The sequence below is a fragment of the Ornithorhynchus anatinus genome, chromosome 13 (genome assembly GCF_004115215.2).
Source record: "Ornithorhynchus anatinus isolate Pmale09 chromosome 13, mOrnAna1.pri.v4, whole genome shotgun sequence".
NCBI lineage: Eukaryota > Metazoa > Chordata > Mammalia > Monotremata > Ornithorhynchidae > Ornithorhynchus > Ornithorhynchus anatinus.
Window position 1 is genome coordinate 1,292,206 of NC_041740.1, and position 20,087 is coordinate 1,312,292.

General features: G+C 63.6%; 1 protein-coding gene across 1 annotated transcript in view; it reads right to left on the reverse strand.

The window, feature by feature from the left end:
- OBSCN (obscurin, cytoskeletal calmodulin and titin-interacting RhoGEF) overlaps positions 1–13,759 on the reverse strand; it is an 81,291-nt gene extending 67,532 nt beyond the window's left edge. The window contains exons 1-6 of the mRNA XM_029078229.2: positions 13,437–13,759; positions 10,006–10,987; positions 8,096–8,365; positions 6,369–6,629; positions 2,223–2,528; positions 960–1,235 (exon numbers count right to left, since the gene is read on the reverse strand). Coding sequence (XP_028934062.1) covers positions 960–1,235; positions 2,223–2,528; positions 6,369–6,629; positions 8,096–8,365; positions 10,006–10,978 — 2,086 coding nt within the window. The 5' untranslated portion in view covers positions 10,979–10,987; positions 13,437–13,759. The remainder of the gene's footprint in view (positions 1–959; positions 1,236–2,222; positions 2,529–6,368; positions 6,630–8,095; positions 8,366–10,005; positions 10,988–13,436) is intronic.
- Positions 13,760–20,087: the final 6,328 nt, after the last annotated feature.

A 20,087-nucleotide genomic window follows, 5' to 3' on the forward strand; every position in this document is an offset into this window, starting at 1 on the left:
GACCTTACAGACAAACCACCTATAACCAGCCTGTGAAGGAAACTTGAGCCCACGGTCCCGAGAAGGGCCGTCAAGGGGAGATGGGTGAAACCCAGCAAGATCTTTTCCCAGCCAGGAAAGGGGAGGAGCGGACAGTGGGGCAACGTGAATCACTGCTGTGGCTAAACCACTCCGTGGCAGCCCGCAGTAGGGTCTGCCCATCTAAGGAAGCCTAGTAGAGTTCGGGGAGCTGAAACCGGGGGAGCTGAGCCTGTGCAGGTGAACCTCACGAACTATCTGGGGGGACTGAGACCAGGCAGCTGAGCCCAGGGTGCTGAGTCTGGACGGGTCGGGCCGGAAAAACCGCACCCGGGATGCTGAGCTTCGGGGAGCTGAGCCGAGGAGAGCTGGGCCCAGGACAGCTGAGCCTGGGCTGCTCGTTCCCGAGGATCCTGAAGCTGGGGAGCCGAGCCCGAAGGCGCGGGGCCCGGCGGGGGGGTGAGGGGGGACAGCCGAGCCTGGGGACCTGAGCTGGGGGGGCTGATCTCGGTGGGAGCGGAACTTGAGCAACCGGCCGGCTGGAAGTACAATACTGAGGGAGAGCCAGAGGGGGATGTGGAGAAATCAGAGAAATGAAGGGGGAAAGAGGGAGAAGACAAATGGGGGAATCGGTATTGGGGGATCGGAGGTGAGCCTGGGGAAGATATTATATTGTTATTGTTATACTGTACTCTCCCAAGCACCTAGTACAGTGCTTTGCACCCGGTAAGCACTCAATAAATACGACTGACTGACTGAATGAATGAATGAATGAGGAGGTGATGGGAGAGGCTGATGGACAGGAAGAACTGGGGACACAGGAACCCCTCACTGTGGGAGACTGGAGATTCTTCCCGCCCAGAACTAGACACATCCAGGGAAGATCTGCCATCAGGGCTCGATGCAGGGGAGGGGATACGATGATCCGGGAAGGTCCTGACCTGCCACGTCCAGCCGGAAGGCGAGCCTCTGTCCGCCCGCCTCGCAGGCGTACTCCCCGGCGTCGGCCGGCCCGGCCCCCTGCACCACCAGCTTCCGCTCCCGGCCCTGGGCCTCCACGCGCACCCTCTGGCCGGAGCTCAGCGCTTTCCCGTCCTTGTACCACCGCACCGTCGTCTGGGCCTGGGCCACCCGGCAGCTCAGCGTGACCGTCTCCGTGGCCGCCGCCTTCACCGTGCGCCGAGCCGGCTCCTCCTTGGAGAATGCCGCCGAAGGCTCTGAGGGGTGAGGGGTGAGAGAAAGAGGCCGGCGGTCAGTTGGGCTGTCCCGGAGGGATCAGGCTGGCCCAAGGCCCACAGACACAGACAGCAACCCCCAGCCTGACCGACGGGCCAAGGAGAATTTGAGCGTAAGCTCCTTGTGGGCACAGACCATGTCCAGTGCACTGGCTCCGACCCTTGAAGATCAGCAAGGTGCGGTCCCGCTGAAAGACGCCAGGCCAGCGCTAACACCGGACTCTGGAACCCCGTGTCCGCCCGCCTCACGGCCCCTCGCCAGGGAGCCCGCGCAGCCGGTGGCGGCCAGAGCAGCGGCCAAATGGTCTTGGGCTGGAGCCAGTGAGGGGCGGACTTGCCACAACTCCCCTGCAGCGGGGTCGGTCCCCTTCGGCTGCGGTTCCAACCAGCTGAGGACCCTTGGGAGGCGGGTCAAGGGTGACCCTTCTCCGGGGCCTTGGGTGGCAGAGAGAGGGCCGCTGTCACGTGAGCCTGGGGGGGGCGGGGACTGGAAAGTCCCAACCCTGACCCCGGGGCCCTCTCACCAGTGACCTGAACCCTTACTGGGGAGGGCGAGGTTGGGGGACGGCCCTCCTGTCCGAGTCACCGAGTGGCCGCCCAGTGCAGGCGAAGAGGGAGGGCCCCGGGATCCGGGCAGGAGCAGGGTGACCCCGCCCGGCGGGCACGTGGCCCGGGCCGGGGAACGACGCCGTGGGAAATCTGGGGCTTGGACAAGTAATAGCCGCCTTGGAAAGTGCGGCGAGAAGCTGTCCCCACTTTCCCGGAAGGGTCGGACCACAGGGGGACCACCTGAAACCCAACCCCCAACAACAGCACACCGGACGCCACCAACCCCCCGCCCTTCCCCGTGAAGCCCCCACCCATGGGAGCTTCACCCACGCAAGCCCCTTCCAGCGCCCCGGGCATCACGGGGTCTGGAGGCGGTGCTACTCCGGCCTCGGTTCCGCCCCGCCCGGCCCCGGCCCTTACTGAGGTGGACGGTGCCGGGGAACTCGAGGTAGGGACTTCGGCCGAAGCTGTTGACGGCACAGACGCGGAACTGGTAGTCGCCCTCCTCGTCCGGGCCGCTGACCACGAGCTCGGGGCCGGGCACCGGGTCCGCCGCGTGGCACCGCTGCCAGGTGTGGCCCGACAGCACCTTGCGCTCCACCAGGTAGCCATCGACGGCCGCGGGCCGCTCCGTCTCCGGCGGGGACCAGGTCAGGGTCACTGAGGTTTCCGTTTTATCTCTCACCAGGGGGTGGCCGGGAGGGTGGGCGGGGGGCTTCCGTGGGGCTGTGAGAGAGATGGGGGAGGGGAGAGGGACGGGGACCCGGAGAGGGACAGTCATCAGGAGAGATGCAATCGTTCAATAGGCTTTATCGAGCGCTTACTACGTGCAGAGCACTGTACTAAGCGCTTGGAATGGACAATTGGGCAACAGATAGAGACGATCCCTGCCCACTGACGGGCTTACAGTCTAATCGAAGCCGGGACGCCCTCCCCCTGCTGACCCCGGGGGTTGGGGACCCTGCGATTGGTTCAGGGGCGTTTATTTGACATGGACCGGGTGCCCACTCAGGACGCGGAACCGTGCTCTGCCCCCAGCCGGTGGTCAGTACAGTGCCCAGTCGAGCTCTCTGGCACGCAGCGGACGCCCAGTACGGCGCTCTGCAGAGCACACGGCAGGGGCTCCGTAAATACTCCGGAGTGAATGAGGAACCTCCCCCAGGGGTTAGTCATTCGTTCATTCATTCCGTCGTGTTTACCGAGCGCTTACCGTGTGCAGGGCACTGAACTAAGCGCTTGGAAAGTACGATCGGCAACAGATAGAGACAATCCCTACCCAAAGGCGGGCTCACAGTCCGGGTTACCGAGGAGCCCGTCGAAACTCCCCAGAGAGATCCCCTCCAGTTGCGCCCTAGGCCCCCCCCCCGGGGGGTCCCAAGCCCTGTCCAGACTCTTGTGGATTGACCTGATCCCCTCAGCAGTCATGGGACCCCCCAAAACTGCTACAGCCTTCAGGGTGAAGGGCAGGGCGGATAATACTAATAATGTTGGTATTTGTTAAGCGCTTACTACGTGCAGAGCACCGTTCTAAGCGCTGGGGTAGATCCGGGGTCATCGGGTTGTCCCACGTGAGGCTCACGGTTAATCCCCATTTTACAGATGAGGGAACTGAGGCCCAGAGAAGCGAAGTGACTCGCCCACAGTCACCCAGCTGACAAGTGGCAGAGCCGGGAGTCGAATCCATGACCTCTGACTCCGAAGCCCTGGCTCTTTCCACTGAGCCACTCTGCTTCCGAATCAAAACAGAGGTGTGTGGAAAGCGCTCTGGATGGCTCGTACTGTTGTACCGCACTCTCCCAACTGCTTGGTGTACACGGTAAGCGCTCAATAAATACGACTGACCGACTGTGCCGAGCGTCGTGCTCAGCACTGGGGTGATAATAATAATAACTGGGGGATTTGCTAAGCGCTTACTAGGTGCCCAGCACTGTTCTAAGCACTGGGGGAGCTACAAGGTAATCAAGTTTCGAGAAGCAGCGAGGCTCAGTGGAAAGAGCCCGGCCTTGGGAGTCAGAGGTCATGGGTTCGACTCCCGGCTCTGCCACTTGTCAGCTGTGGGACTGTGAGCGAGTCACTTCACTTCTCTGGGCCTCAGTGACCTCATCTGTAAGATGGGGGTTAAAACTGTGAGCCTCACGTGGGACAAACTGCTGACCCTGTATCTCCCCCATCGCTTAGAACAGTGCTCTGCACATAGTACGCGCTTAACAAATACCAACATTATTAAGTCGGACACAGTGCCCGTCCCACATGGGGCTCACGGTCTCGGTCCCCATTTTACAGATGAGGTCACTGGGGTACAGAGAAGGGAAGGCTATTGCCCAAGGTCACACGGCAGACACGTGGCAGAGCCGGGATTAGCACCCACGTCCTCTGACTCCCAGGCCCGGGCTCTTTCCGCCAGACCTCACAGGAGAATCAGACCGGACCCATCCCTTTCCGGGACTTCCAGTCTGAGGCGGAGACGGGGCGGGCAGGAACCCCACCCCCATCGTACAGGTGGGGAAACAGAGGCCCAGAGCGGGTTGAGCAACCTGCCCAAGGTCACCCAGCGGGCCGGGGGCGGAGCCGGGACTCGGACCCGGGTGTCCTGACTCACAGGCTCGGGCCGGGCCGCGCGTCAATCGGTCGCAACGCTGCCGTGCCGGAGAGAGCGTCTCAAGGTCAGCGGCTCCCACTGCCCGCACCCGTGACGTGAGGGCCGGGGCAGCTGGGCGCCATCTGATATGCCCACAGAAAAGCCTCTGCCCCGCGCCCGGGGCCCGGGGCCAGATACCCGGTCCGCAGTAAACTCCACCTCCACTCTGACTCAGCACCCCGCCCCCCTGGCCCCCGGCCCCGCATTTCCCTCCACCCGGGGCCGGAGTCCTCTCCGATGGCGGCCGCCACTGCCGCTGACGGTACAGGGCCAGCTGGGAAGCCGAGAGGATCCGCTGGGATTTGGGGGGGGGGGGCGAAGGGGGAGACGCTTCCTGCCGCTGTGCCTCAATTTCTCCAATCGTCCTTCCCACCCTCCCGGGGTTCATGAGACTGCCATAGGTTTGAGGGGTCCCCCAGGGCGGGATCATATGTGCTGCTTCCCAGGGCTGGGTTCAGGACGATCCCGGGGAGACCGGGACGGACCTCCCGGGTGGCAACACGCTGCGGGCGGCGATCCGGGGCTCGGGACGCCCTCCCCCGCCAGAAAACGATCCCGGGGACCTCGGCTCCGTCCTCTGCGGGGGTCACCTGACCGCGGCCCGGATGACCCTTGGGTCTCCGTGGGAGTGGACGTGTCGGGCTGGGGTCACGGCGTTTACGGGGTGCCCGCCGGCCACACAGAGTGGTCTGATGGGATAGGTGACAGTTGGGCACCAGGAGGCCCAAGCCTCAGTCCTTGTCCCACCCTGGCATTGCCGGGTGACCCCGACTGATCGCTTAACCTCTCTGAGCCCATTTCCCCACCAAGAATGAGCCAGGGAGGCCGGGGCCGGGAACTGCTTTGAGTTTTCAGAGAGACGGGACAGGGAGAGAGAGAGAGAGAGAGAGAGAGATCCCGGGACCTTTGGGGCCCAAGAGGTGGCTGACCCTGCTGGTCTGGGAGCGGTCGGGGTGGCACAGGGCACCAGGACGGGGCGGGGGGGGCCCTGAGAAGTGAGGCCACTGAGAAATGAGGGGCCCTGAGAAGGGGGGGGGGCCCTGAGGCATGGGGGTGCTGAGATGGGGGGCCCTGAGACTCGGGAGACCTGAGAGGCGGGGGGGCTAAGACGGGGGCCCTAAGACCCAGGACAGTGAGACGCAGGGGGCCTGAGACGTGGGGGTGTTGAGACACCGGGGCACTGAGACACGGGCGCCCTGCGACGTGACGGTGCGGAGATCCCGGGGCGCTGAGACCCAGGAACCCTGCGAGGCGGAGACCCTTAGAGGCGGGAAGGTGAGAGGGGGCCGTGAGAGGTGGAGACACGAGAGGAAGGGGACGGGGCAGAGGACACGCCCCGGCCCGGTCTTGCCGCCCGCAGGATTTCCAAGTAGCCGGAGCAGCCCCGTGCCCAGGGGACACTTAAGCACGAGGCGACAGGAGGGATAAAAATAGGAAGCTTCGGCGGGCCGGGCCCCCGGCCCCCGCCCCCGCCCATCTGGCTCATGCCATCGACGCCTTCCCGCCTCGCCCCGGCCACCCGCGGGGATCGGCGCCGGAGACCCCCGATCCGGGAACCCCGCTCCTGGAGGCGAGCCACGGACAGGGACTGGGCCTTCGCCCCCAAGGGGAAAAGATAAGCCTCTGGACCGCCGGGGGGGGGGGGTGACCCCCCGGGGGGGCGTTCACACTCACGCCTAGCCTTAAGCTCTCCGCCACGGGCCCGAGCCCTCGGCACGGGACCCAGAAGCAGACCCACACTCAAGGAGCTACCGTCCAACAGCTCCCTGCTCCCTCCGGCCCCACGGCAGAGCAGGGTGGCTACTTCCTCCAGGAAGCCCTTTTGCCCTCAGCTCCTCTCCACACCCCACAGACCACCCCAGCCTACTCTTCCCCTCCTCGCGCCCCGGCCCGAGACCGCCCCAAGCCGGCCCCCTCGGTGGACCTACTGGACACCGTGAACTGAGTCGTCGTCCTGTCGTCGTCGGCCAGGAAGGCGATCTCGCCCGCGTCCTCGTGGAGGCACCTGCGGATGGTCAGGGTGTGCCGCGTGCCGGCGGCGGTGACGGTGACGCGGTCGTCGGGGGTCACTTCCTCCTGGTTCTTCAGCCAGCGGACGTGGCGGCTCTCCCGCTCCAGGTCCACGCAGAAGATGGCCGTGTCGTCGGCCAGGACCGCCGTTCTGCGTGGCAGTTTCTTGGTGATGTTACCTGAGGGGGGAGGTCAGAGGTCAGGGTGCCCACTCACCGAGGCAGAAATCTCCCTGGAATCCAACAGGCTCAGGTGGAACCCCCTGCCTCCGATCGGGGCCGTGCCTAGAGGCCCCCAGAGAACCCACCACCTCTCCAGTCGGCGGGTCTGGTGCTGAATAACCCCGACCGCCTGGACATCCTCCTCTGAATCGGGCTGAAATCCCTCCCGCTGCACCCGTAGCCTCTAGTCTGCCTGGTCCGTGTCTTCACAACAGTCCCATTTCAAAGCTGGAAGGCAGCAATATGGCGCCCCCCATCCCTTCAGCCTCCTCTTTGCCAGGCTGGACACCCCGATCCCTTTTTTTCCTTCTTTACGGTATCTGTTACAGTGCCAAGCGCTGTACTAAGCACCACAGTAGATACAAGACAATCAGTTGGACACAGCACCTGCCCGGTATGGGGGGTCACAGTCCAAGTAGGAGGGAGTACGATTTACTCCCCACTTTGCAGGTGAGGTAACTGAAGCTGGATAGGTGAAACGACTTGCACGCCGTCACACGGCGGACGAGTGGAGGGGCAGGATTAGAACCCAGGTCTTCTGACTGCCAGGCCAGGGCTCTTTCCGCTAGGCCAAGCCGCTCCCCTCCCAGGACCTATTCCCATTCTGACACTTCTCCCAGACCCCTCTGCGGGGTCACCCCCACCCCGTCCGGCACATTATTATGGCATTTGTTAAGTGCTCACTATGTGCCGGGCACTGAACTAAGCGCCGGATACCAAGGCCCAACCCAGGCCTGTCCAGGGCGGACCGGACGGGGTCGGGGGGCACCCCTGCCCGACACCCACTCGGACTGCCCAGCACCGGGAGGCTCTGCGAGGCCCGTGAGACGGGTGGGTCCGCTCGGCTTCTCCTCCGACATCTCCCTGATGTCTTCTGACCCCGCCAACCTCCACCCCGGCTCCTGCTCACCTTCCTTGAGGCACAGTAAGTGCTTAACAGATAACCAGGAATAAAAAAAGAGGTGCCAACCGGGTCCCGTGCCCCGGGCCCAGCTCCCACGACCGGAGGCTCGGGGAGGGGTGGTCCAAGAGCCCCGCCAGTGACGGGAGGCCACGGGGGTCGAGCCACGTCTGCCCAGCCGGGTCTCTAGCCTTTAAGCTCGTTGAGGGCGGGGGATGTGTCTGTTATTGTTATACTGTAATCTCCCAAGCATTTAGTACAGTGCTTTGCACACGGTAAGTGCTCGATGAATGAATGAACGGGTCACGCCCTAGGCCTGTGAATAGAGGGTCCCCCGAACCCTCATTCGGGCCCCCTTCCGCCGGGCCCCGGCTCACCCATCGCCCAGCATCCGCCCCCCAGGACGACCCGGTGGGGAACTAGAGGGAGAGATGGGGTCTCCCGGGCCGCAAGCTGGCGCTCCCCCCTTCTCCCTTCCCCGCCGGCCTCCCCGCCCCGGGACCCCCCCCCCCGGCCCGGCGACCTCGGACGGAGAGCTCGGCGACGGTCCGGCTGCCCTCGTACGTCTCGCAGACGTAGACGGCGTCGTCGTCGGTGGTGACGCTGTGCACGGTGAGCCGCCGCAGGGTGCCGTCCTCCTCCATGCGGTACTTGGAGCTCTGCCGGAGGCGCGTCTCCTCCTTGAACCAGGCGGCCTCCGTGGCGGCCAGCGGCACCTCGCACTGGAAGGTGGCCGACTCCTTCTCCCGCACCTCCACGTCCTCCAGCTTCTTCTTGAAGGGCACCGGCGGCTCTGGAGGGGGGAGAGCGGGGCCGACCAGAGATCCGGCGGCGGGAGGGATTTGGGTTAGACATCCAACCGGCCCCACGGCGGGGCGCAGGGGGCGACAGATTCAGCAGTGGGAAGGATTTGGGTTAGAGGTCCCAAGGGTACCACGGAGGGGGGGAGGTCGACCCCTGGCTCTAGGGAAACGCCGCCGGGATGAGCCCCCTGCTCACCGGAGCTGAAATGTAGGGACCCGGTGCACGGACACCTGAAGCCCAGTGGCTAAGAGCACGGGCCTGGGAGTCCGAAGGCCGTGGGTTCTAATCCCGGCTCTGACACCTGTCAGCCGCGTGACCTTGGGCGATAATAACGACGACGACGATCACGACATCTGTTAAGCGCTTACCGTGCGCCAGGCGCTGTCTTTAGCGCTGGGGTCCAGTTCGGTCTGGACACAGTCCCCGTCCCACGTGGGACTCTCCGTCTCCGGCCCAGTTTTACAGATGAGGTAACTGAGGCACAGAGAAGCTAAGTGACTGCCCGAGGTCACACAGCAGACAGGTGGCGGAGCCGGGATTCGGACCCAGGTGCCTCATTACCTCATCCGTAAATTGGGGATGAAGACGGCGAGCCCCTTGAGGGCCAGGGACTGCGTCCAACCCGATTAGCTCGTATCTACCCCAGCGCTTACAAGAGTGCTTGACGCATACTGAGCGCTTAACGAATAGCATCATCGTTATCATTATCATCATCATCATCGTTATCCTCCCAGGCCCGGGGCCTCCGGAACCTCCCGACGCGGCGGCCGGGCTCAGGACCAAATTGGCGGCCGGGCGGGGGTCCCGGCAGGGGCCGGGGTCTGTGGGGCTGCTGCCCTACAAGGCAGAAACTCCCAGGCGCCCGGGACCACCCTCTGCCCCTGGCAGACGCCCTGCACAGGGCCCAGCGCAGTGCTGTGCCCCAGGGAGGCATCCGGCAGGGCTCTTCACGCAAAATGCGCCCAAGTATGGTGCTCTGAGTCACTGGGGGAGAGTCAGAGATGGAGAGGGGAGGGTCGGGGATGTCGGGCGGCCCGCGGTGGGTCGCCGGGGAAGAGTCGGGGACGGAGAGGGAAGGGTCGGGGAGTCGGGCGGTCCACGTCGGGTAACACGGGGACAGGAGAGAGTCAGGAATGTTGGATGGTCACTGGGGGAGAGTCAGGGATGGAGAAGGGAGAGTCGGGGGGGGGGGGGACGGTTTGCACTGCGTCACCGGGGGGACTCAGAGACAGAAGGGGACGAGGTAGGGGTATCTGCCCCGTCACCCAGCCGACTCACACTCCGGATCTGACCTGGCGGCGACCGACTGAGGTCACGGACTCCAAAGAGTCCCAAGAAGAGGTCAGCCGGTCCATCCCCCCGCCTCCGGGGAAGCCCGAATCTACACTCCGGCGACCCGGAAGGGGTCTGTCCCGAGCGCCACGGTGCCTGGGCCAGAGACCCCCGCAGATCCCAGCGTGAGAACGCCGACGGGGATGAAGGGCGCGCGTGGGGGCGCGCGCGGGGGCGCGGGGGGCGGGACGGAGGAGCCCGGAGGTGCGGGGTCACCCCGTGGGGCCGCAGAGTCAGCCGGGGGGGCCGCGCCGGCCGCCCTCTCCCCCCCACCCCCCGCCCCGGGGAGCCGCCCACCTCGGACGATGAGGCGCACGGAGCTGTAGGTCTGCCCCACCAGGTTGGAGGCGGCGCAGGTGTAGAGGCCGTCGTCCTCCGGCCGGCAGTAGAGGACCTTGAGCACCGAGTTCCCCTGCTCGTCCTCGTAGGCCAGGTGCCGCCGGCCCTCGGCCAACTCCCGGCCATCCTTCCTCCACACCGTCTCGGGCTTGGGCTCGCCGCTCACGAAGCAGCTCAGCTTGGCGTGCTTGCCCTCGGTCACGGCGAAGGTCCGGCCGGGGGCGGGCGGGGACGGGGCCGGGGGGCCGGGGGCCTCCCGCCGCATCTCCTCCCGCCGCTTCTGCAGGTGGGACAGCAGGCCGCCGGCCCGGCTCCCGCCGCCGCCGCCCTCCTCCACCACCAGGTCGGCGGCGGCGCTGGCGGCGCCCAGCGGGTTCTCCGCCCGGACCGTGTAGGTGCCCCCGTCCTGCTGGCGGGCCGCCCGGATGTGCAGGGCGTTGGACTCGACGCGGACCCTCTGGGCGTCGGGAGAGAGGCCGCCCAGGGGCCGGCCGTCCTTGTCCCAGTGCAGGGCGAGCGGGGGGCTGCCCCGGACGCAGCAGCGGAAGGTGGCGTCCTCGCCCTCGCTGACCCGGATGGACGAGGGCTTGAGCAGGAAGTAGGGGGCCAGCTGGGTCACGGCGGCGTCGGAGCCCACACGCAGGCTGACGGCGGCGAAGGCCTCGCCGATGGAGTTGCGGGCCCGGCAGACGTACTGGCCGCTGTCCTCCAGGGTCAGGTCCAGGATGGTCAGGCGGTACTGCTCGCCCTCCTCCAGCGTCTGGAACCGGCCGCCCGCCGCCAGCGGGGCCCGGTCCTTCTCCCAGCTGACCAGCGGGACCGGGTTGCCCACGATCTGGCAGCTGAGCGTGGCGTCCTTGCCCACGGACACCACGAAGGCCTTGGGCCGCGTCAGAAAGCGGGGGGCCCCGCCGAACGAGCCGTAGTTCATCGCCGCTTCCTGGAGGGACGGAGGGAGAGACGGGGGAGGGTCAGGGAAGTGGCGGGGGGGCGGACGCCCAAGGTCCCGGGGGAGGTGAGGAGGCGGGGGCTCCCCTCTTTTCGCCCAGCTGCGGGATGACTGTCTCTGCCTCGGTTTCCCCAGGTGGGCCGGACCACATCCATCCACCGGACCGGGGGTCCCCGAGGGCGGGACGGAATCTGCTCTCCGTGGGGGTGCCCAGCGCCCAGAAGTGGCGAGTCCCCCCGCTTCGAGAGGGCCCGGCATTGGGGGGGGGGGGGTGTGCCGGGAAGGAGCAGGATAATAATAATGTTGGTATTCGTTAAGCGCTTACTACGTGCAGAGCACCGTCCTAAGCGCTGGGGTAGACACAGGGGAGTCGGGTTGTCCCACGTGGGGCTCACGGTCTTAATCCCCATTTTCCAGATGAGGGAACTGAGGCACGGGGAAGTGAAGTGACTCGCCCGCAGTCACACAGCTGACAAGTGGCAGAGCCGGGATTCGAACTCACGACCTCGGACTCCAAAGCCCGTGCTTCTTCCACTGAGGATAACAACTGTGGCATTCGTTAAGCTCTTCCCGTGTTCCAAGCGCTGCGCTGAGCACTGGGGCAAGGACAAGATAATCAAGAGGGACTCGGTCCCAGTCCCATACGGTCTGAGGGGGAGGGAGGGCAGCTGTGAATCCCCATTGGGCAGAAACAGAGGCCCAGAGAAGTGAAGTGACTCTGCCCAAGGTCCCCAAGGAGGCAAGTGGCAGAGCGGGGACTCGAATCCAGATCCTCCTTGGGATTCCCAGGCCCGGGCTCTTTCCACGAGGCCACGCTGCGTCTCCAGGGACCCGGCAAGGTCCCCACAAGGTGGCAGGGAGGAGGAGGGTGGGAAGGAGGGGCGGGAGAAACCACGAGGATCCCAGGGGAGCCAGAGAGGCCCCCCCCCAACCTCCACCCCGGCCTGGCCGCCGTCTGACTCCCCGCAACCCGTCCGGGGGGGGGGGGGGGGGAGCGGGGCTGGTTCCGTGGATCCTTTTCTTCCCATTCTGCCCCCCAGTGCCAACCCGCAGCCGTCCCGCCCTCTCCTCCCTCTCCTCGGCCCACTCTTTCTGACCAGCTCCTGCCCGCCCTTCTCCCCGACCGCTCTGTGGGCCCTCAGTAGAAGCGGAGCGGCCTAGCGGCTGCGGCCCGGACCTGGGAGTCGAAAGGGCCCGGGTTCTAATCCCGGCTCCGTCATCCGTCCGCAGGGTGACCTTAGGCGAGTGGCTTTGCTTCTCTGTGCCTTAGTTACCTCATCTGCAAAATGGGGGTGAAGACCGTGAGCCCCACGTGGGGCACGGAATGCGTTCGACCTGATCTGCTCGTATCTTAGTACGGTGCCTGGCGCATAGTGAGCGCTTTACAAATACCGTTAAAAAGCCCCAACTCAGTAGGTGAGCACACAGTGGCTGCCCAGTTCGGCTCTGCCTACGAAGGGCACCCAGTACAGCTCTGGGCACGCAGGGGGACTCAGCCCAGCTCTCTACACACAGGGGGCACCCGGGACAGCCCTCAGCACACAGTGGGCCCCCAGCACAGCACTCCGCGCACGTCAGGCGCCCGGGACGGTGGTCCGCACCCACCGGGCACTCGCGGCCTGACTCCGGCCCCCGGCGGGTGCTCAATAAATTCCGCCGCGGCCGCCGCCGTCCGCCCCACGCTGCCCGGGCTGAGCCGGTGGAGGGACGGAGGGACAGAGGGACAGAGGGGGAGAGGAGAAATCTCCCCCGCAGAGTTTGGCGGCCCGGCCGCCGGGGAGAGGCGGGGAGGGACGGGGCGGGCGGCCGGCAGTGGGGAGGGGGAGATGCCTGCCCGGAGTCGGGTGTCAAACGGTCCCATTTCCACCCCCTCCCTGCCCTCGGTGAGCTATCGCTCCTGAAATAGCCTCAGCTGTCGGGGCCCGTCTCCCCCGCCCCCTCCTCACGGGCCGGCCGTGGCCACTGGGAGCCGACACCGGGCCGGGGCCTCTCGGCCACGGAGACGTGATGGGGGCCCGGGGGAGGGTGGGCGGGGGTAACCCCCACCCCGTGAATGACCCATCTCGGGGGCCTCTCCCGCCCCACGGGGCAAACATCAGCCCCTTCGCTCCCCCAAACTCACCCACACCAGTGAGTCTGGATCAGGGTTGGTGGCATGGGAGCCCCACCCCAAATCTGGGGGGCCCGGAGCGGGGACCTGGGGGGGAGGGGTCAAGGGGCCGAGCACGTGGGGACCCTCCGGGCACCCCGGAGCCCGGGGCCAGCGGCTCGACCCTCCGGGGGGGTCCCGGGCCAGGAGTCACCTTCGGCTGCCCCGGTCGGGGTGGGCCACCCGTCCCAACGGGGACCCCGGACCCTCCGCCTGCCCCCCCCCCGCCCCCCGGCTGAGGGCTGACCCCTCTCCCTACCCCACCCCGGACTGCCACGCCAACAACCTTACCTCGGGTTGGGTCTGCTGGGCTCGGTGGGAGGCCGGGGGCCGCCGGGGGTCTTCACCGGGGCCCGGAGGAGGAGGAGGAGCAGCAGCGGGAGGTGGAGAAGGGGGGGACCTTTGGGAAGCAGAGGGTGGGGTCAGGAGAGAGGGGGTCGTAGAAAGCCCCCCGAGGGCGGGGGGCCCGGAGAAGTTCTAGGCCCCCCTCTCTCCTGGAGTCAACCAGGAGGCCAGCCGGCGAGCTGGGGCCCTCTCGCACTCTCTCCCGGACCGGCCCAGAGGGGACACCGACGCTGTCTCCGCTGTTGTCCCTGCTGCTGCTGCTGCTGCTGCTGCTGCGAGCCCAAACCCCTCTCCACCCCCGGGCCCTCCCTCTCCCCTCCTCCTCCTCCCCCGACCCTTCCTCCCTCACCTCACCTTCCCAACCCCACCACCCCTCCCGCCTCCCGGCTCCAAAATAGCCGCACGGGTGTCGCTTACCGGAGAGATTCGGTTTCACCGGAGGGGGGGGGGGGGGCCCGAGGAGGCAGACCGAGGGGCGGGGAGGGGGGAGGGGGCTCGGAGAGAGGAGAGCACCGCGGAGCCAGCGCGGAGGGGTCGGCCCAAGGAGGGTGGAGAAGAAAGAAGTCGGAGGGGTGATGGCCTCTCCTCTCCAGGCCTCGCACCTGATTCATATTTCCCAGGCCCCGGTGAGGGGAGTGAGGGGGTCCCGAACTGAGCATGGTTAGGGGCGAGGGGGAGCACTGTCCGGGGGAATGGGGGAGTGAGGGAGCACCGTCAGGGGGAGAAAGGGAGCCCTGCCCGGTGGGGAGGAAAGAGTCGGTCAACTGCTTTTACTGAGCACCTACTGTATGCAGAGCACTGTTGTGAGCGCTTGGGAGAGTACACATTCCCTGTCCACAAGGAGCTCGAAGTCTAGAGGAAGGGGCACCGTGTAACGGATAGAGCCCGGGCCTGGGAGTCAGAAGGTCATGGGTTCGAATCCCAGCTCCACCGCGTGTCTGTTGTGTGACCTTGGGCGAGTCACTTCACTTCTCTGGGCCTCAGTTCCCTCATCTGGAAAATGGGGATTAAGACCGCGAGCCCAGTGTGGGACAGGGGCTGCGCCCGACCCGATTCGCTTGGGTCCGTCCCAGGGCTTAGTTCGGTGGCTGGCACACGGTGAGCGCTTCACACATACCAAAATTATTATTATTATTAGACTGGGAGCTCCTCGAAGGGAACTTGTCCACACACCCGATTGTACTTTCCCCTGTCAAGCGTTTACCACAGTGCTCCGCACCCGGTAAAAGCTCAAGAGATACCAGTGATGGATGTGGAGAGTGTGGTGAAGATTTTTAGGTCTGGCTCCCCGTTTCAAATGGAAGCTCCTTGGTTATTCTGGACTTCTGGGGATGGAAAACCGGTCTCGGAACGCCCGGTCCGGTGCCCCCACCCACGGAGGTGTGTCGCCAGCCGGCTCCACGCCCATCACAGCATTGCTAAAATCCGCCTCTTCCTCTCCATCCAAATGGCTACCGTGTTACTCCCAGCATTTACTATCCCGCCTCCGTTCCCGCGTCGGCCTCCTTGCTGATCTCCCAGCCTCTCTCCACCCTGTCCATGCTTCGCTCCGCGGCCCGGATCATTTTTCTACAAGCGTTCAGTCCGTGTTTCCCACTTCTTAAGACCCTCCAGGGGTCGCCCATCCGACATCCTCACGCAACAGAAACTCTTCGCCACTGGCTTTAAAGCGCTCCATCACCTCGCTCCCTCCAACCTCACCTCGTTACCCTCCTTCTACCACCCAGCCCTCACACTTTGTTCACTCCTTCTCATCTATTTCACACTGACCTCTCACCCACGTCCCGCCAAGAGCTGTCAGTTTCCCTCTTCATATCGGACGACGACTCTCCCCACCTTCAAAGCCTTATCTAAGGCCCGCCTCCTCCAAGAGGCCTTCCCTGACTAAGCCCCTCCTTTCCTCTTCTCTCGCTCCCTTCTGCGTCACCCAGACCTGCCCCCTTTATTCATCCCCCATCCACCCCCACAGCATGTATATCCCTATCTGTCATTTCTGTATTTATACGAATATCTGTCTCCCCCTCCAGCCTGTGAGCTCGTTGTGGGCGCGGATCACGCCCACGTTGTGCTGTAACAATAATGTTGGTATCTGTTAAGCGCTTACTACGTGCAGAGCACTGTTCTAAGCGCTGGGGGGAGATACAGGGTCATCCGGTTGGTATTTGTTAAGCGCTTACTATGTGCCGGGCACTGTTCTAAGCGCTGGGGTAGACATAGGGGAATCGGGTTGCCCCACGTGAGGCTCGCAGTTAATCCCCATTTTACAGATGAGGTCACTGAGGCACCGAGAAGCGAAGTGACTCGCCCACGGTCACGCGGCAGAGCCGGGAGTCGAACTCACGACCCCTGACTCCGAAGCCCGGGCTCTTTTCCACTGAGCCACGCTGCTTTACTCTTCCAAGCGTTGGGTACGGCGCTCGGCACGCAGTAAGCGTTCAGTAAACACCACCGAGCGACTGGGACGAACTGCTGTCGAAATATTCAATTAGGCTCGTTAATGTCCTTTCGGGGATTAGTCCTCCCACTCACCTTCCGGGTCCCTGAGCGTGCTCATCGGGGCACGCGGCCAGAGGTGCCGGTCTTCCGTCGAGGCGCCGGCCGGTGCCCGCGGAGCGGAGTGGGGCACGGTCGTTCGCCCCGGCCCGCGCTGCCCGCGCGCCTTGGTCCCACCTGCCGTGTGGCCGCCGGGCACCGAGGGCCCTGGACGAGCCGGCGGGCCGGGGTCGCGGGGGGACGGGGAGCGGCGGGAGGCCGAGGTGGAAGCGGGAGGCCCGGGGAGGACGGCGTGAGGTCAGAGGGCAACGGGAAGCCCAGAGGGGCAGCATAAGGCCCGGGGGGAGGCACGAGGCCTGGAAATTCGGGGCCAACGGGAGGCCCGGGAGGGGAGACAGCCGGATCTGGGTTGGTGAGAGGGCAGCTCAATATTCCCGTGTCTCCCCCAGCGCTTAGAACAGTGCTCTGCACATAGTAAGCGCTTAACAAATACCAACATTATTATTAACGCCGACCCACGGTGAGCCGTCGGACGCCAGGCCGGACCCGGGCTGTTCTTCGGCTGCCGCCGCGGCCCCGGGAATCTCCCCGCTCGGGATGGCGGGGCCTGGCGGGCGGGGGCCGGCCGGCCTTCGCCTCCCCACGTGCCCTCGGACCTAAAATGCCCGCCGCCTCCTCCCTTCGACGCCCTGCCGGCCCTTCTCCCCTCTCGGGCCTTTCCCGGGGGGGGGGGGGGGGGGGGGGCAGAAACCGAGGGGGCACCGAATCGGGAGGAAGGGTCCCGACGCCTGAAGCGACGGTGACCCTCGCACCTCGACCCGGGGGGTGGGGAGGGAGTGCTTAGTGCAGTGCTCTGCACACAGTAAGCGCTCAGTACAGTGGGCTGCCCACAGGAAGTGCTCAATAAATACGATGGAGTGAGTGAGTGAATGAATGAATGAATGAATGAGTGGGGGGTGGGTCTCCCCGTGGCCAGGCAGGGGACAGGAAGAGGAGAGCGGGAGGGGGAGGGGCTTCCGGTACGACCACCCGGGCCTCGAGGAGGAAGGAGGAGAGACGCAGCTTGTAGTCAGAGGCCATGGGTTCAAATCCCGGCTCCGCCGCTTGTCAGCCGTGTGACTTTGGGCGACTCACTTCACTCCCTGGGCCTCAGTTGCCCCATCTGTAAAATGGGGATTAAGACCGGGGGACAACCTGATCACCTCGTACCCTCCCCGGCGCCTAGAACAGTGCTTGGCACATAGCAGGCGCTTAACAGATGCTACCATCATTATTTAGTGGGTTGAGCACGAGGGTTGAAGTCAGAAGGACCTGAGTTCTAAGCCCGCCTCCACCCCTTATAACGACAGTGGCATTTGTAAAGCGCTCACTATGTGCCAAGCACTGTTCTAAGCGCCGAAGGAAGTGTACATCCCCTTGATACGATTTATTTGCTATTGTTTGAGATGTTCATCCCCTCGATTTTATCTATTGCTATTCTTGTCCGTCTCCCCCGATTAGACCGCGAGCCCGTCAAAGGGCAGGGACTGTCTCTGTTACCGATTTGTCCATCCCAAGCGCTTAGTCCAGTGCCCTGCACCTAGTAAGCGCTCAATAAATACGACTGAGTGAATGAATGAATACGGGGTCATCAGGTTGTCCCACGGGGCGGCTCCCAGTCTTCATCCCCATTTTACAGATGAGGCGACTGAGGCTCAGAGATGTGAAGCGACTTGCCCAAAGTCACCCAGCTGACAAGCGGCGGAGTCGGGATATGAACCCGCGACCTCCGCCTCCCCCAGCCCGGGCTCCTTCCACTGAGCTGGGCACTTCTCCCCTCTGGACCTTGGGCAAGTCACCTCACCGCTCTGGACCTCAGGTCCCTCATCTGCAAAACCGCGGGGGTTAATCCTGTGATTTATTCCTCTTAATAATGGTAGCATTTGTTAAGCGCTTACTAGGTGCCAAGCACTGTTCTAAGCGCTGGGGGGAGGGTACAAGCCCTGCAGCGGGGCTCAGTGGAAAGAGCCCGGGCTTTGGAGTCAGAGGTCATGAGTTCGAATCCCGGCTCCGCCCCTTGTCAGCGGGGTGACTTTGGGCGAGTCACTTCACTTCCCTGTGCCTCAGTTACCTCATCTGTAAAATGGGGATGAAGACCGGGAGCCCCAGGTGGGACAAAACCTGACTACCTTGTATCTCCCCCAGCGCTTAGAACGGTGCTCGGCACCTAGTAAGCGCTTAACGAATACCAACATTATTATTACAAGGGGATCAGGTTGTCCCCCCGTCCTAATCCCCCATTTTACAGATGGGGCAACTGAGGCCCAGTGAAGTGACCCGCCCAAAGTCACCCAGCTGACAAGGGGCGGAGCGGGGATTCGAACCCATGACCTCTGACTCCCAAGCCCGGGCGGTTTCCACTGAGCCACGCTGCCCCTCTTATTACCATCTGCCTCCTCCTCTAGACCATAAACTCGTTGAGGGCGGGGGATGTGTCTGTTGATTGTTGGCTCCCAGGCGCTTAGTACAGTGCTTGGCACATAGTAAGCGCTCAGTAGAGACCGACCGAATGAACGAACGAGCAGGGATTGATCGCGGGAGTTCGATTCCCTTTACGACTGCCTCATTTTGGTATATTTTTATTTTTCCCAAAGGTCCCACAGGTACCTGGTATTTCTGGTAGACTTAAAATCCAAACCTGGGGTGCGCTAAGAAAACCCGATTGGCTTGTATCATTCATTCAATCGTATTTATTGAGCGCTTACTAGGTGCACAGCACTGGACTAAGCGCTTGGAATGGACAAATCGGCAACAGATAGAGACCGTCCCTGCCCCTTGACGGGCTTACGGTCTAATCGATCCCAGCACTTGCTAAGCGCTTAATAAAGACCATCGTTATTATCATTATTATTATTATTGCAGAACGACAAATGATGATGGAAGACGCCCTTAATAATAATGTTGGTATTCGTTAAGCGCTTACTAGGTGCCGAGCACCGTTCTAAGCGCTGGGGGAGATACAGGGTCATCGGGGTTGTCCCACGTGGGGCTCACGCACTTTTAATCCCCATTTTACAGAAGAGGGAACTGAGGCACAGAGAAGTTAAGTGACACGCCCACGGTCACACAGCTGACAAGGGGCAGAGCCGGGAGTCGAACTCATGCCCTCTGACTCCGAAGCCCGGGCTCTTTCCACTGAGCCGCGCTGCTTCTCCTTAGAGTTCCTGTAAATCTGCAGGAGGTAGAGATATCCAGACTTCGGTCGTCGACAGGCCATCCGCAGGATCCCAGATGAGGAGGAAGGGAGATTGATGATAATGATGATGATGATGGTATTTGTCAAGCGCTTACTATGTGCCAAGCACTGTTCTAAGCGCTGGAGAGGCCACAAGGCGATCAGGTTGTCCCACGTGGGGCTCACAGTCTTCATCCCCATTTTACAGTTGAGGTCACTGAGGCCCAGAGAAGTGCAGTGACTTGCCCTCAGTCACACAGCTGACAAGCGACGGAGCCGGGATTAGAACCCATGACCTCTGACTCCCAAGCCCGGGCTCTTTCCACTGAGCCACGCTGATCGATGTTCACGTCGACAGCTGCTTGGGTGTCCCGTCTAGCGAACGGTTAATGCTTGGTGACTAAAAACTGACACGGGTTTATTTATTTTTTTTTAGTGTTCCATTTCCACTGTTGCATCCAAAGCGAAATTTGGGATTTTTGTTTTTTATGATATTTCTTAAGCTCGTATTGCGAGAGGGCCGAGATCCCTCCTCTTCCAACTTCTCCCCTTCCACATTCACCTTAGCACGGGCTGCTTCCGACTTCCAAAGTCACGGGACGACGGTTCGTGCCAGCAGCGACCTTTGGGAATTTCTCTCAGGCTTAAACGCGTCAGTTCGCTGGCTTTGGACACCCAGGAGAAGCAGCGTGGCTCAGTGGAAAGAGCCCGGGCTTGGGAGTCGGAGGTCATGGGTTCGACTCCCGGCTCTGCCACTCGTCAGCTGGGTGACTGTGGGCGAGTCACTTCCCTCCTCTGGGCCTCAGTGACCTCATCTGTCTAATGGGGCTGAAGACCGTGAGCCTCACGTGGGACGACCCGATGACCCTGTACCTACCCCAGCGCTTAGG